Source organism: Protopterus annectens, chromosome 1.part2, assembly GCF_019279795.1.
Source record: "Protopterus annectens isolate FY-2018-M chromosome 1.part2, PAN1.0, whole genome shotgun sequence".
NCBI classification, from domain to species: Eukaryota; Metazoa; Chordata; order Ceratodontiformes; family Protopteridae; genus Protopterus; species Protopterus annectens.
In genome coordinates this window covers 506,851,790-506,868,351 of record NC_056727.1, presented here as the reverse complement: position 1 = coordinate 506,868,351, position 16,562 = coordinate 506,851,790, and the positions used below count along the sequence as shown (strand labels likewise).

Here is a 16,562-nt window from a genome sequence, read left to right as displayed (position 1 = left end):
ATCTGAGTTGCTGCACATAAGACTAACAGAAATGGAGGGGGAAAAGATAGGGACAAACAGCAAGAGGAAGAGACATTCAAAAATGATGAAAATACATTTGTAATTATTTCTTCATAATCATAACATACACTAAAGGAAATTCATTTTTATGACTAGGATCTACAGTTATTTTAACACATTAACCATTTTATTTAAAATTGTTATTAGCTTAACTATTTTGACAGGTAAATTTGGGCTAAAACAAGATTTTTTGGAAGGGGTGGAATTAAACCCCAAGATATCCTTACAATCTCATTGCACATACAGTTAACATGATGAGCTATTTCTTCAGATAGATACTAGGGCTGGCATGCAGAATCAAAACACTAATGTCTTACAGTTGTACTAGTTCCAGTAAGGAATGCCAGTGCTGACAGATGTTGCCCTGCTGTATAAATGTAATTTACAAGTTTTTTAATTGGTACCTCTAACTATGCAAACAGACATCACTTTCACAACAGAAACTATACTTATGCTGGCACTCTTTTAGGTGCTTTAGTCTGTTCCTATGTTTATTCCTGTTCTTTTCAATCTCTTCAGGGGTTGCAGATGGAAAACAGCCTTAATTACACATTTTCTGGTGGCATGCAATGGCAGGTTATGTGCTTAGCTAAAAGATGGGGTCTATATTAAATAACCGAAGAGGTGTTTCAGTGAACACCTCTTCGCCGACACATAAACAGTGAACGCACAAAACCGTGAATGCTGACATCAGTGATTTCTTTCCCTGGGAAAGAAATCACTTGTCTAAACACACAAAAAAAAAAAATTCATTAAAAACACCCACACCCCCCCCAACTAAATATACCAACTCCGATCCCAGTACAGTGGGAAAAAGGGCAAACTTATGGGGTTGGACAAGTGATTTCTTTCCCAGAGAAAGAAATCGCTGTTCTGAATGATCGCACTTTAGTGCATTCGTTCATTATGGGTCGGCAAAGAGGTGTTCACTAAAACACCTCTTCAGTTATTCAATATACACCCAAAAGATAATATACTTACAGTAATGAGGTGATGATCATGCTATAACTTCAGCCTTCCTTTGCCCAAGGAGGTCAGGCTTGTGGCAACCTAAGTCACTATAGTGGTGACTGCAGTGTTCCCCTGTGCATGGGATGCTGGTAGCATGAGTTACAGTTTTGGTCAAACTGCTGTGACTCATATAACCCTCCCACAGGAGTCTCCACTTTTACTGCTTATTGAGGATGTCCAGACATAGGTTCATAGGTTCATAGGTTGGTACTAGGCTATGAGCCCTAGGGCCTATACAAGCCTAGCCATAACAATTCCCTGGCTATTTCTTCCCACACTATTTACTTCCCTGGACCCCTGTCTAGCAGGGTGACTGATGTGATCCCCGGGGTGAATTTGCTTTCTCCCATCCAATCGTCAAGGTTCCTTTTGAAGAGGACCAAAGAGGCACTCTGCTTGACATGTATGGGCAATCTATTCCAGAGTCTGGGGAGTCCCTGGGTCAGGAACCTATCCCTCCAGCATGTTTTGTTTATTGTGATGACAAGGTTTAGATCCCTGGAGTGTGTGGCTCTGAGGGATTGGGATTTCTTTAAGTGTAGCATGTCCAACAGCTCTGGGTTTGACATGGCCTTGTATGTTAAGCAGTGATCGCCTCTGAGTAGACAATATGCGACAGAGTATAGCTGGAGTTTTTTAATGCGGTCAGCATAGGGCATCTGCTTTAGGCCTGTGATTCTTTTAGTGAGGTATTTCTGCGGTCTTTCCAGCTGTTGCAGATGTCTTGAGAGGTACATACCAAATGGGACGTTGTATTCTATAATGGGTCTAATGAGGGATGAGTACAGTGGGACAATGACCTCCTTTTTTCTGGATGAAAAGCCCTTAGTGATGAGGTGTGCCACATCGAAGGATTTCCTGACTGTTGTGGTGATGTGGTTATCGAAGGTGAGACCACTGTCCACCTGTGTCCCTAAGTCTCTTATCACACTTTCGGTGTTTAGTGTACTGCCACCTATATGGTAATTCATGGACACATGTTTTTTCCCAAAGGGGGTAACTATACATTTCTTGGCATTGAGCTTGAGCCCATGGCTCTGGCACCAAGCATCTGTTTCTGTAAGGCCCTTTTGTAGAGTATCCACATCATTTGGGGATTCAATAATGTCTCCCAGTTTGCAGTCATCTGCGAACTTTGTTATCCAGAGTCCCTTAGTGTTGGCCTGTACTTCAGAGAAGTAGATGCCAAACAAGAGCGGTCCTAGGACTTAACCCTGAGGTACTCCACTTGTCACTTGTCTGGAGCTGGATTTGGAGTTGGCTACTTTTACAGTGTGGGGTCTATCAGTAAGCCAGTTAGCAACCCATTGGGTGATGTAGGGATTAATGCCCAGCTTAGTAAGTTTATCTATGATTCCAGAGTGGGGGATGGTGTCAAAGGCCTTGGCAAGGTCTAGATAGGCTGTGTGGACCACCTTACCCTTGTCCATGGCTCTGGAGACTGATTTGAAGAAGTCAATCAGGTTCAAGAGACAAGATTGGCCCTTCACGAACCCAAACTTGGTGGGGTCCAGTGTTTGAAGGTTGCCAATGTCTTTGTTTATAATTTCCATGATAATACGCTCCATGGCCTTGCAGATAAGGCTTGTCAGACTGATGGGATGGTAGTTTCCGGGATCCAAGGTGGATCCCCCCTTGTGGAGTGGGATAACTGTAGTTCTGCACCACTCAGTGGGCACGAAACCTGAGGTGAGGCTATGATTAAACATGACACTTAGGTGAGGTGCCAGTTCATATTGTAGTTCATGTAGTACACAGCCCGGGATGTCCTCTGGTCCCATGGATGCTGTATTCTTAGCTTTGGAGAGTGCGTTTTTTACCTGTGTGGCCATTATTACCGGAATTTGGCAATCTTCCGGTATTGAGATGGGCTATTTAGGGGGTGAGAGGGGGTGAAGTTGGCACTAGAATCGATCTGCCAGGATATTGGCAATATCCTTGGGATCAGTATATTTAATGTCATTCTGTTTTAGCTCAGAGCAGATCTTTGCATTGCCATTTAGATTCTTGACATAGTTATAGAATGCCTTGTGGTTGTCTTTGGAATCTTTGGCAATTTTATTTTCGTAACTAGCTTTGGAGGATTTTATGATGGATCTCAGTTTCTTACTGAGGCTGGTAAGGAAGTTTTTTTGCATCCTGGGATTTTCCTCTTTTCTGCAACAGTTTCTTCCTTTTGTTGTAAAGTTTGTTTATGGCAGGGGACCACCAGATTGGCTTCCTTTTTTTGGATGAGAGCATCTTAGTTCTATTTGGGATGGCACGATTTATGCATGAGTGGATGTGCTCATACAGTGCCTTAGTGTAGGATTCAGCAGTTGAACTTTCAGTTCCCGTCTGCATGGGTGTCATGAAGTTTGTCACTTCTGACTTGAGTAGCATGAAGTTGGCTTTGGAGAAGTTTTTTATGGAGGTTTCCTTACTGGGGGGTGGGGGTGGGATGTGGATGTTAAGGGTGATTAGCTTATGGTCAGACCTGACTAACGGAGAGGGTGACCATAGGTGTGGAGCATCGATTTCCCATGTTGGTAATGACCAGGTCTAGGATGTTGGAGCCCCTGGTGGGACTATGGATTAGTTGATCCAGGTCATTGGAATTTATGAATTCCAAGAACCGTTGAGCAAAGGTGTTGGTACATGAGTAGTTTTCCCAGTTAATGGCAGGGTAGTTAAACTCACCCAGTATTAGGGTGTTTGGTTCTATCTTAATATTTTCCAGTATGTTTAGAAAGGTGTAGTGAGAATCTTGGGGTATGGTGGGGGATCTGTTGCAAGCTACAGTTTGGACTGCAGTCTTACCTAGTGTTAGTTGCACCTGGAGAATTTCAGACGCATTGTGTTGGGCAACTAGCCTGGTGGTGTGAATATCCTTGGTGAATATTGACACTCCTCCACCTTTAGTGTTTCGGTCCTGCTTTGGTGGCCAAAAAGTGTGGTAAGAGTTGTAGCCTGGTATTGCAGGACTGCTCTCTGGAGCCTTGAACCAGGTCTCAGTTACTGCACAGATATCGATGTTCTCCATTTTTAGGAGTGCCTCGAGAGAGTGCATTTTGAGGTTTAGACTTCTAGCATTGAGTAGCATTACCTTCAGATTTTGCATGCTTGTACCTGTTATGGTGGTGGTTTTGTCTTTTGAACTTTGCCTAAACAAATCTTGAACTCCTCCTTATGCTACCTTTGTGCTCTACAAGGAGCACTACCCTCATTTTATCCAGCCATAGTTATCTCACCCTCAAAGATCTCAGGAAAAATAGTATGGAATTGGCATCCAAATGGCTTCTTCCATGTTTCAGTCTTTACACAATGATGGGTACCTCGCTGACATGATGGATGAAAAAATAATAAAATATAGGTACTGTATAATTATGGTTCTAATAGCACTTTAAGGTATGAAATGTGGCAGTCCTCCATCCCTGTATGTGCTACTGAGAATTAATGTTCAGCAATGACTTATTATTTATTTATTTATTTCCAGTTTGATTACCGGGGAAGTCCACTGGGTCAGAGTGACCTGTTTTCAGTGGAGTGATAAAGTGACAAACCAGGTCACAATAAGAGCAACGCCTCTTCAATAATCGAATTTGCAGTTTATTATAACAAAAATAAAAAGTGAGCGTAAAAAACAGGTACACGCTTTCAGCAAGTAAAATAACCCGCCTTCATCAGACAAACGTTTTGAGCCACCATCTAGTATCAGTATTTATAAAAACATCACATTACAAGCTCCAATCACTTTAAAATGCATTCCAATACTTTAGCGTTGTCCAGGGAACCTTAAAGGTGCTACGCTACCCACAACTAAATAGTCTATTAGACCAACATAATAAACTTCAGCCAGAACTATTACCTTGTTAAAAAATATATATAAGAACACATCTTGACAAAAATGGATTTTCCATATACAAATATTGTCATAATGTCCCAATTATGAATATCAAAATTAGCATAAAATACAATAAATAAATACAGCTTCAGTAAAAAAATAATAATAAATATAAAAACCAGTTATAAGTCACAACATCAATACCAGTGCTATTAAACTGACTGTTAAAAATATACTTTATCTGTTACATGTTAATAATTTTAAAACTGGCTTTATAGATAACGTTTCATTAATACCAGGAAAAATGTGAGCTCTGGTTCGTATTTGCCAGAGCAATTCATTGATTTCCAAATGGATCTGCCAAGGGCCTCCTCTGTTGTCAAAATAACTTTTCTGTAAAATTGTGAAACTGAAGGTATGCCCTTCATATTCTATAATATGCCTGGCTAAGGCATTATTCATATCCTTTTTACTTATAGCGTACTGATGTTCATATATCCTACATTTTAATTTACGCTCTGTTTTACCAATGTAAAATGCCTTACACTGGTTACATAAAGCGACATATATTACCATTTTTGTTTCACAGTTACAGTAGTCATTAACCTTATATATTCTATTATTAATATTCAGCTGATTACCTACTTTTATAAACTTGCACTGTGCACAAAAGCCACATTTGAACATCCCATGTTGTCTATTAGATTTGGTCTTGTTCTTAGTTCTTTCCAAAAAGACCTTTAAATTTTCACCTCTCCTATATGTAATCTTAGGGGTGTCACCTAATAAATTTATCAAGTGTCTATCGTTTCTCAACACATCCCAATTTTTAAAGATGACTTCCCTAATTTCTTTAAAATCTAAAGAGTAAGTATGCAAAAAGCTAATGTGGTAAAAGCCCAGGGAGAAAAGCTCCAAGATACATAATACAGATAAGGTACAGAAATAGACGGATGTCAGTCTTACATAATATGGAAACAGTTACAAGTAAGTACCTTGAAAATATGTATAATAAGCAGAAAAGCATTGAGTGTGGACTTATTGTTTATACATTTTCTTTAGTGTGCACACTCAGATATTAGGTGAGAAGATGTTTTATGTACATACTTTTAAGTAAAATGAGGATACACTATACATGCACAATTTCAGAAAAGAAATTAGTAATGGAAAGATATATACAATATTTACAACGTTGAACCATAAGAAATAAGCAGCTAATAGAGAAAGGAGAGCTTAGAAAATGCTCGTGGGAGCATAGCAGAAGGAGAGTTATTGAGGTCTTAGGAACCTGAGGGGGAAAACCCCTAGGAGCATAGCTGAAGGAAAGTTGTTGAGGGCTTAGGAACCAGAGTGGGAAAAAACCCAAGGGAATGGACTAAGGAAGATTAGGTTGGATGGTGGCAATTGCATTTCCATTTTGTGGCCAGGTGTTTGGTAAGATGAGTTTTGAAGTTTTCTAAGCTTAGGATGGTTCTCAGAGAGGGAGGAAGGGAATTCCATTTTTTGCCTAGAGAGACAGCGAGGAGAAGTTGGCCTGCTGTACTTTTGGGTTTGGGGATAGCAATTAGGTTTTGATGCTTGGATCTGAGAGTTCTATTGGGGGTGTAATGGGAGAGGATATTAGCACTGGACACTTAGTTGGGTGATATACAAGTCTGTGTGCAGTGGTGAGTTGGAGGAAGTCTAAGTAGTTTGGGAGTTCAAGCCACTTTAGGGATCTTAGGGTAAGGCAGTGATGGGTAGAAGGTTTAGATTTGGTAGCAAATTTATAATCAGATTGTTAATGATAGCATGACCACTGTTCGCAACCTTCCATCTATAACTGTGGTATACCACTTTCCATTTTTTTAACCACATCCCATAATTTTGAATGAATGTCCAACATGTGGAACACTTAAAAACACATCACCAACAATTTTAATTTTTAAGATCACAGCAAGGTTTACATGTGTCATGCTACAGTTATGAAATGTTCTCTGATAAATTTATATTATTCATTGTAATTTAATGTGGAAATCATTTAAAAAGTGCTAAAACTTGAATTTGTATCAGTCCATTTTTAAGTGAAAATGCAAGGAACATCAGTTTTTAAAACATAAATTGAGGAAAAAAAGGAGGCACCTGATTCTCAAGAAAAGGGGGAATCTGTATACTGGAATAAATAGCTACTGTATAGAGAGTGGACCCCTGAGGGAGGGCTAGAGGATGAGGTAATACAGCAGTTGGTAGTGCCTAGAGCCTACCGTCTAACATTTCTAGCCATAGCCCATGGCATTTCATTTGCAGGTCATATGGGCATAAAGCATACTAAGAGATGCATTATGCAGAACTTTTATTGGCCTTGGATTGCAAGGGATGTAAAAGGGTACTGTAGGACCTATGAGCAGTGCCAGAAAGTAGGCAAGGCAGGAGACAAGGTCAAAGCTCCTTTGATGCCTTTGCCTGTGATTGAGGAGCCATTTCAGAGGGAAGCTATGGACATTGTGGGGCCTCTGAGTATCCCAAGTTCCACAGGGAAGAAGTATATCCTGGTGTTAGTAGATTATGCTACTAGATACCCTGAGGCAGTGTTTCTGTTTTCCACTGAGGCAGAGAAGGTGCAAATGCTTTGCTAGAGCTCTTTAGCAGGGTAGGTTTCTCAAGAAAAATACTGACTGACAGAGGTGCCAAGTTCATGTTAGACCTGGTGGCTTGTCTGTGGAAGTGCTATGGGTTGAATTACCTAAAAAAACACCCCTTACCATCCCCAGACTAATGGTGCTGTGGACAAGTTAAACTATACACTAAATGCCATGTTATGGACATTTGCAGAACAGTTTAGGAGAGAGTGGGACAAATATTTGTTCCATCTGTTGTGTGCATACAGAGAGGTACCCCACGAATCCACAGGTTTTTCACACTTTGAGTTGCTATATTGACATAGGGTGAGGAGGCCTTTAGATTTGATTCGTGATGAGTCAGACAGTGAGTGTGAATCCCACAAGGAGTCTGTTGTGGCATATGTTCTAAACCTCAGGACAAGGCTTAGAGAGCTCATGGGCTTGGACCTGGAGAACCTGGCAGGAGCCCAACAGCAGAAAAAGGTCTGGTATGACAGGAATGCTCAAGCCTGAGAGTATGCTGTGGGGCAACAGGTGATGGTTCTCATTCCTGTCAGACACAGTAAGCTGCAAGCAGCTTGAGAGGGACCCTTCGAAGTGGTAAGGAAAGTCAGTGATGTTAACTACATGGTAGAATTGCTATGCAGGAGGCAGAGGCACAAATTGTACCATGTTAACATGATGAAACCTTACCATGATATGGATGGCAGAAAAAAACTTCCTTAGCTGCTAAAGGTCTTCCCAGGTGCAAACAAGTGAGAAAAAAAAAAGAAAATATTCCTGAGTTGACCACCATGGAGCTAGAAGATAGCGTTGAAATCTTAATGTTGAAAATTTAAAACTTTAGGCTTTATTTAAACATAAAACTTCATTTAAAACCAAAGGGTAAAAAAGAAGAAAAGCGCTTTCAGCCTATTCAGGCCTTCTTCAGTTCTGTAAATCTTTTATTTTTATTTTATTATTTTTATTTAACATTTGTTGACCGGGAAAGTCCGACTAGGTTCCACAGAGCCTGTTTTCAGCGGAGGCCCGGGGAGAAATGCTCCAGATGCATGTCTTTGGAATGTTTGTGCTGAATGTTTTAAACATCTATGTACCTATCAGGAACATTTATTTTGGACATGCCTTCAGTAGCTTCAATTCATTAAACACTTAAAGAGCAAGGCTTCCTCAGATAATCAACTAATGGATACATGCCTATCTTTTAACACAGGTTTAAGGGGAACTACAGCATTTAACCTGAATAGGCTGAAAGCGCTTTTCTTCTTTTTCACCCTTTGGTTTTAAATGAAGTTTTATGTTTAAATAAAGCCTAAAGTTTTAAATTTTCAACATTAAGGTTTCAACGCTATCTTCTAGCTCCATGGTGGTTAACTCAGGAATATTTTCTGTTTTTTACCATGATAGGGAGGTCCTTGTGCTAAGTATTTGCAGTAGGAGGCAGGAGGAGTCTGATGGAGATCTATGGCTACAGCAAGCCAGCCAGCAAAATGTCAAGTTACTATGGTGGAGCCTAGGGTTGCAGGCATATGATATGACAGTGCAGCATCATAGTGGGTTCAGCAATGCCAATGCTGATAAGATCTCAAGACAGGGTATGGGATAATGTATTCCCAGATAGGTTCATTCATCTCAAGCAACATTTCTCAAGGGGCACTGGAAAAACTAGCTTGAGTTTTCAAAGGAGGAAGAGATGTGACAATAGGAGGTACTGCCAGCTATGCCAGGAGAAGTAAAACAGTGGATGTATAACATATGCCAGCAGAGTGAGCTGGAATTTTGTAAATAATTGTATGTCATTTGTATATCAAACTGATTTGTATAGATGATTGTACTGAAAAAATGTATTTGTAAAGCTGATTGTGTTAAAAATGTATTGTCAGTGTGCCCTGCTGGGCAGCAAAGAAATATGCATGCATTATTGTAACTCTTTAAATATATATATTGTAACAGAGGATACTGGAAGAGAATAGATTAATCTCAATCCAGCTAACTTTGAGAAATAGTAAAAAAATTAAATTACTGGACCTAGGCCATAAAGATGTTATCTAACAGTTTTGAATGCAGCAAGAAACACAAAGTCTGTACTAGGAAGCTCCCTGCATCATCATTGGAGTGAACTAATTGTTACTCTGAAAGGATGGAGGTTTGAAATTGTTTTATGACTTCCAGGCACTGCAGCAGATCTTAGCAAGGCTCTGTGCGTGTGTATTATCGACACCTATGGGATAAATCCTAACAGCTTCTAGCAACGGGAGGTTGCATGGGAACCAGAATTCAGATGACCAGATATATGTGATGTCAGTCTGTACATAAATAATGTTTTAATATTAGAGGAGACTGAAGTCTCAGGGGCAGTCTGTTTCTTGGAACCTGACATAGAAGGATCCCTCACCTACTTCATTTTGCCTTGCTCTAATAAGTAAACCATGGAATAGTAACTCTTTATATTAGTCAGGAAAATATAATGTGATTAGTTAAGTACAGCTTTTATGTAACTGTGTGAATTTTTCCAGCTGTGCTATTTTTAATATTTTCTTTGATTGCAACTCTGGTATTTACTATAAATAGATATTCCATATTTTCATGTTATTTTATTATTTATTATTAAATATATTTAAACTTTTCATTGTGGTTGGTCTTATAGAGAATATTTTAATCTCTGAGAGTACATATATATATATATATATATATATATATATATATATATATATATATATATATATATATATATATATATATATATATATATATATATATATATATATATATATATATATATATATATATATATATATATATATATATATATATATATATCTTTGTTGACAGCTCAGGCCACTCATGAAAGCCTTGTTGTTTGGTCAACATTACCATTTGTATTAATATTAATTTCACTCAGTATAATTGGGTACCCTGGTAAAAGCCTTAGAGTAGCTGGCTTTGCAGTGTCTGGTGGTGGTGTACCTACTTTATAGTCTGGGTAGAAGGGGGCAGAGCTGGTAACCCTGTGCCAGCCTTTTGTGTGTGTGTGTGTGTGTGTGTGTGTGTGTGTGTGTGTGTGTGTGTGTGTGTGTGTGTGTGTGTGTGTGTGTGTGTGTGTGTGTGTGTGTGTGTGTGTGTGTGTGTGTGTGTGTGTGTCAGCTGCTTGGGACAGGGACACGAAGCACTGGTTTTACAGAGAGGGTGCTGGAGGACTTGTCTCGGACACTCAGCTGAGGACTTAACCCTACAGCAGTGCCTTTGGGGAGGCTTCTTGGGGACCTGGAGAGAGACAGAGAGAGAAACCCAAACCCCAGGCTGTGCTCGTAAGGGAAACTGTTTGATGCAGAGAGGTCTGCATCTTGAAATACTGAGTGTATCCATTTGTATTGCAAGTGAACGTCTCTTGTCCATTTTTAGTGGTGAGTATTCAGGCTCCTTGATTACTGGCCGAGAGTGGGGCTATCATACAGGTATTGATAAAAAAATATTATAATAATGGTATGATTGTGCACTGGTCTGAATACAGCAACTGGGTGAGCTATAACAAACCTAATTATGGCTAAGACATTCATATTCCCACAAAGTTTTTAACACCCTCTAAACTATTATTTGTAATGACTGGGAGTTATTTAAATGTTCAGGAATACCAACAATACAAACATTTGGTTTTCATGCTCTCATTTCTAGATTTAACATTTCATTAGAGTCATTTATTTATGCTTTTGTTTTGTGATAATCACTGAATAATTGTTGAAATTTCATAGTTAAATCAAGAATACTGGCATCTAATTTATCCTGAGATTCCTCTAATGTATTGTACTCTTCTCTCTGTGCAAAAAAAAGAATACATTTTACTTTGTTTACATTGTCTTTTAAGGAAGCAAGGGAGATCACCACCTTAGACAAAGAATCTAATCTGGAAAGTCATGAATTTATCCAAAATGAACTGATTCATTTGCAGTTTGAGTATCCTGCTGAATACAAGTTTGTACGGTAGCATCGTCTACTTCCAGCTGAGTATTAAGTGGAGCTTTCACAGAGTTTCAGAACCTTCTAATACCACTGAAGAAGAGGGGTTTCCTGCATTTTTATGTACAATATCCCCTGAACAACCTGTGCCCCCAAAATAAGGAAAGATTAATGAGGTCCTATTAAATCAAAGTGTTAAGATCCATTTGATGTTCCAATGTTTAAGAAGGGAAATCCTACAATATTTTTCCACTGAAAAAGATTCCTGTGTACTTCTCCCAAATTATTTGGATAAATGATTATAGATTCAATGTCTCCCAAACTCCATATTTTTTACTGGTACATGTTGCAGTCAGGAAGATTTTACTCTGTGTTTCGTTTATAAGCAAATAACTTCAAGACTGTTTTTTTACAAAATTCAAAAAACCCATGCTAACTAGGAGAACATTTTCTTCTCTGCCTGACCTCAGCAGTGTGACACTCAGAGTATCCTTGCATGCCTCCTACTTCCTGATAGGCATGACCAGTCTTCTGAGTAACACTTTCAGCTATACTGAACAGATTCTAGCTATATTCAATAGCATTGGACTACACACAGCATTAAGAATTAAACATTTCCAACCATGCACTACATAGTATGTCTTTTAATAAAGAAATGACTTATAATTAATCATTCTGACAATGTGCTATGTTTTGTAACCAATTTATTTCCTGAAAATATGATTTGATGTTTATATTGATGTGGCAGGACTTCATATAAAACACTGGAAATCCACAATTATTTAAATAACTTTTTTGATATACACTTGACTTCTACAGTAGACATTTTTTTCCAGTATGAATAGCACCTTGGCTCATCCTGGAAAACAGACCATAGGTCTAGAGGGACTACCTGGTCAACAAAGTGTAAATAAATAAATAATATAGCTTTCTGACCTGTATAATTACTTATAAAAAATGTAGCACCTTAATCTAAGATACATACCATAACCGAATCATTGTAAAATATCAAGTACTGTTGCATGCGTGTTGCCTTAACTGAGCTGACCACAATGATCAATAAGGAAAGATAGAACATTCATTTCAATACCGAGGCAGCATTCTGCATAACCTATGCATAATATCTACAATGTTAATTAATACATATCAGTATAGTGCACTGTTAAATAAAACACACCATAATAGTAATAACCCATGTCAGAGGTATAGGTTTTACTGGTTAATACTCACAAAGCACATGAAGAGTTGAGTATATTCTAGCCCATCACAGAAAACTCCATGCTGTATGATATGCTCGCATGCTTATTTGCTGTTTGTTGTGGTCATGTAATTTAACAATAAATCATGTATGACTTGGGGTAATACTGTACAAGGTTTGCCCGTGGCTTTCTGATTTGATTATGAGGGTGAAACCCTAGTGGCCCAGCAAAGGCAGCCATTAGTCCTTTTCTGTTATTTCTTATGCTGTGAGTGGTAGATGATTTTTGGTAGGTTATACAAATGCAGGCTGTCTTATGTAATGATGTTTGCACAGTATGTCATTTCACTACAGTTGCTGTGTCCTTGTGCAGGTTACTTGCTGATTATGTTTTGAAATTTGCTGTGTACACATTTAACCTTGTAGAACAAAATATTGAATATTTTGCAACTCCAGACCCAAAACTACAGTTGCCACCAAACAGACAAAATTAAAATTGTTAATGTTCAAGCTGTAAGAAGCACAGATAAAAAATGGTGACCATAATGTTTATGTTTTCGTAGCTGCAGTGATCTGTATTTTAATCCCTCTATCAAACTACCAAGCTTTTTTTGTGTTTCATTCAACTTAGTTTGGTAGACAATATTTGTGTAAAATCACTATAATATCAGGACTGGGGAATATGCCCTTTGCCTGGTACTGTACAATCTTGGAGTCAGTATATATAATTAATAATGGGAGTTGGGGGGCATAGCCTGCAAAAATATTGTTTTAAATTTGCATGCACTGAGGTTATGTCTTGGAGCATGTGCATTCTGTTGTCAACCATTAATTGTTGACATTTGAAACACCGTTATACTGAAGATTCAATTATCTTTAGTACAACAATATCCATATCTATATGTTTATCTGGGTCTACTTCAGTAGACCGAAATCGCACTTAATTGAAACTTACTTTACTGAGACGACATCACCAAAATTTGAATAAACCGAAGCTTACAGGAAATGGAGGCACGTGTTCAACATGGGGAAATGTGCCCTTTTCCCCACTGTAGTGCGGCCCTGGAGTTGCTATATTTAGTTAGGGGAGTGTGGGTGGGTGGGTTTGACATACTGTGGTGTGTTTTTAAATTGACTGATGGCCGAGTGCCTCCATTTCCAGTTAAAAAAAAATCTGGTAATGTGAAGCTTCGGTTTATTCAAACTTTGATGATATGGTCTTAGTAAAGTAAGTTTCGATTGTGTAATTTTAGTCTACTGAAGTAGACGTAGACATAGACCTGCTTATCTATATATTCTCCATATATATATATATATATATATATATATATATATATATATATATGTGTATGTATATATATTATGTTAGGGTCAGAGATAGATGAGGGGATAGGTTTTGTATGTTTGTATGAGACTGTGTGTATTTTAGTGTTAGGGTTGGAGTTAGGTAAGGGGATAGATGTAGTATTGGCAGTGTGGTTTGTTTTGCTTGTTTATGTGTCTGAGTCTGTCTTGTGTAGGGCAGCATTACAGAAACTTTTTTTTTAATGTGAGGTGTGGGGTTAGGGTTGGGGGAAGGGGTAGGATTAGAGTTAGCACCTATTGTGAAGGTGGTGCACAGGGGTAGGCTGTGGACATTACTTGTCGCCTTTAGTGTATCTTGGAAAAGTTACAGGAGGCATAAGCCAGATGAAAACCTGCTTTTTTACTGCTTCAAGGCTAAAAATACATGCAACATTCAGAGTATATGATATCTAATGCACATAAACTAAACACAAATGCAGAAATGGAATAACAATGTTGAATTCTATTTCTCACCTTCAGAGATGATCTTTAAGTAAATAGAAAGCATGAACCAAGACTTAAAGCATAAAAGCTGCCTTCAGGAAACAGAGAAAATCATCTTCAAGTAATAGTTTCCCTAAAAGAAAAAGAATGGCAAGCAGGCCGGGGTCACATGAACTGTGAGTGAACTATAATCTGAGTTTAATTCCTCAAACCAGCAGCTGGATACTAGTTAATTTTCCTCAACTACACAGTGTTCTCAGATAATTATTGAAGCTAAGCATGCCAGTCTTACAGATTTATCAAATTCATTGTACACTTACCACTGCAGTCCAGATTGCAGAAGAAGTCTTATGAATTCCAAACAAGTATACGAACAACAGAATCAGAGAAAACAAAAAAAGTGTGACTGACACAAACATAACCCATCCTTGGTTCATCTGATTTGAAACTTTGGTTGCAGCTACGAGAATCCATACCCAGCCTCCAAAGACCTAAGAAGAAAAAAATAAGTACAACAGGGACAATTTTAATTCTATTTTATTGACTTATTTCTTTACATGTACTGCATTATACTGCTATCAAGCAAAATAAAAATAATATGTAGCCTGTCCAAATTGATTTAGCAAACATTTTCTTACACCTTTGAAATCATCCACTGTTCTCTTGAAATCACTTAAATTTCTGTTATGATTTTGTGAAGCCATGTAAACAGCTTCAAATACGATTTGCTCTCTGAGTGTGCAATTTTATACCTGTACTAGGCAGCAAAAATCAGTATCTGCAATCTGTACTCATCACTTTCGTAAACTAATATCATTGTTCATTTAACCTGTCAGACAAAAGAAATTCAATGTCTTAAGCTATGCATGATATCTTAACTTTCTCAAGAAACTGGCCTGTTTTATTAGCCTTATTTTTCTTTACAGTATGTGAATTTCCCCTACTTTTTATGGACTCCATTAGCATAATGCTTATGTTCTACTCATTGATACATAAATCTTTCTAACGTCCTATCTAAAGTAAATCCAAGACAACTGCCTAGTGCAGCATCATAATTGTCATATTACAGCAATGGTGAAAATGTGAAACAGAATAGGTGTCTAAGTCATGCATAGCTAATTATATTTATGAGTTTCTATAATTTAATAACTTCCAATGAATATTTATTATTTCTCTTACCTTTCATACATTATTATGCTGCCCAAATTCAATAACAGGTGTCTAGAATTCCTTAAAACTTATGGATATCATTTTGTTTTACAATAAGTCATCAATGTTAGTTCACAACCATACTTCATGTGGTACAGCTATTGATTAGTATTATATTATCAGTACAAATAAGATAAGGTCCTGATACCAATCTATGCTATAAATCTTGATCTGCTTGTGTTTCTGCAGCTCCGCTCATATTTGGTTTACTGTATAACACCCATTTAGATAACTCATTAACTACATAAGAGCTTCTAGCAAGCATAACTCCCAAATTTCCCCTCTTAAATCCATATTGAAAAATATCCAAATGCCTGAGTTTACATGGATATTCATGTGTTAATGTTTATTTGTACTTCTTAATCACCTTTGGGATACGATGCTAACAAGTGCTGCGAGAATTAAGCTCTCTCTGATAGTACAAAGTAAAATCCAAAAGTAAAACACTAAAAGGCAGCAAACATGGCTAGGTAAACCCAGATAAAACCACGGTAGCTCTTGTGACGTATGTACTTTAACATTTTGATTGGTTTGCCAACTATTTTAAAAGCTCTGTTAAAACAGTTACTTTCATTGTCTGATGAAGCGTTGGAGTCAACACAATAACACTCTATATAAATTTAAACCATGGTTTTATCTGGCTTTACTTAACCATGTTTGCTGCCTCTTAGTGTTTTACTTTTGGACATTTGGGGTACAGATTATTTTGCTGCTGGCCCTGTTATTGTCAGTTATACACAACCTGCAGCTGCTTTTATAGAACTGAACAATAATCCACTGCTCTCTTCTCTAACCATGTAGATATTAAAAAATTATGACAAAACTTTCCAGTTATACCAAGTTCTTTAAGCTCCTGATTTTGTATTCTCTTTGATGATGCTAAATATGTCGATCAGTAGCAGGATGAGGTTTATGCAAA

General features: G+C 37.9%; 1 protein-coding gene across 2 annotated transcripts in view; it reads right to left on the bottom strand.

Moving 5' to 3' along the window:
• Positions 1-16,562, bottom strand: part of LOC122789865 (MAL-like protein) — a 348,307-nt gene that overhangs the window by 19,890 nt on the left and 311,855 nt on the right. For both annotated transcript variants that reach the window (XM_044057302.1, XM_044057308.1), the window contains exon 2: positions 14,755-14,925. In XM_044057302.1, coding sequence (XP_043913237.1) covers positions 14,755-14,925 — 171 coding nt within the window. The remainder of the gene's footprint in view (positions 1-14,754; positions 14,926-16,562) is intronic.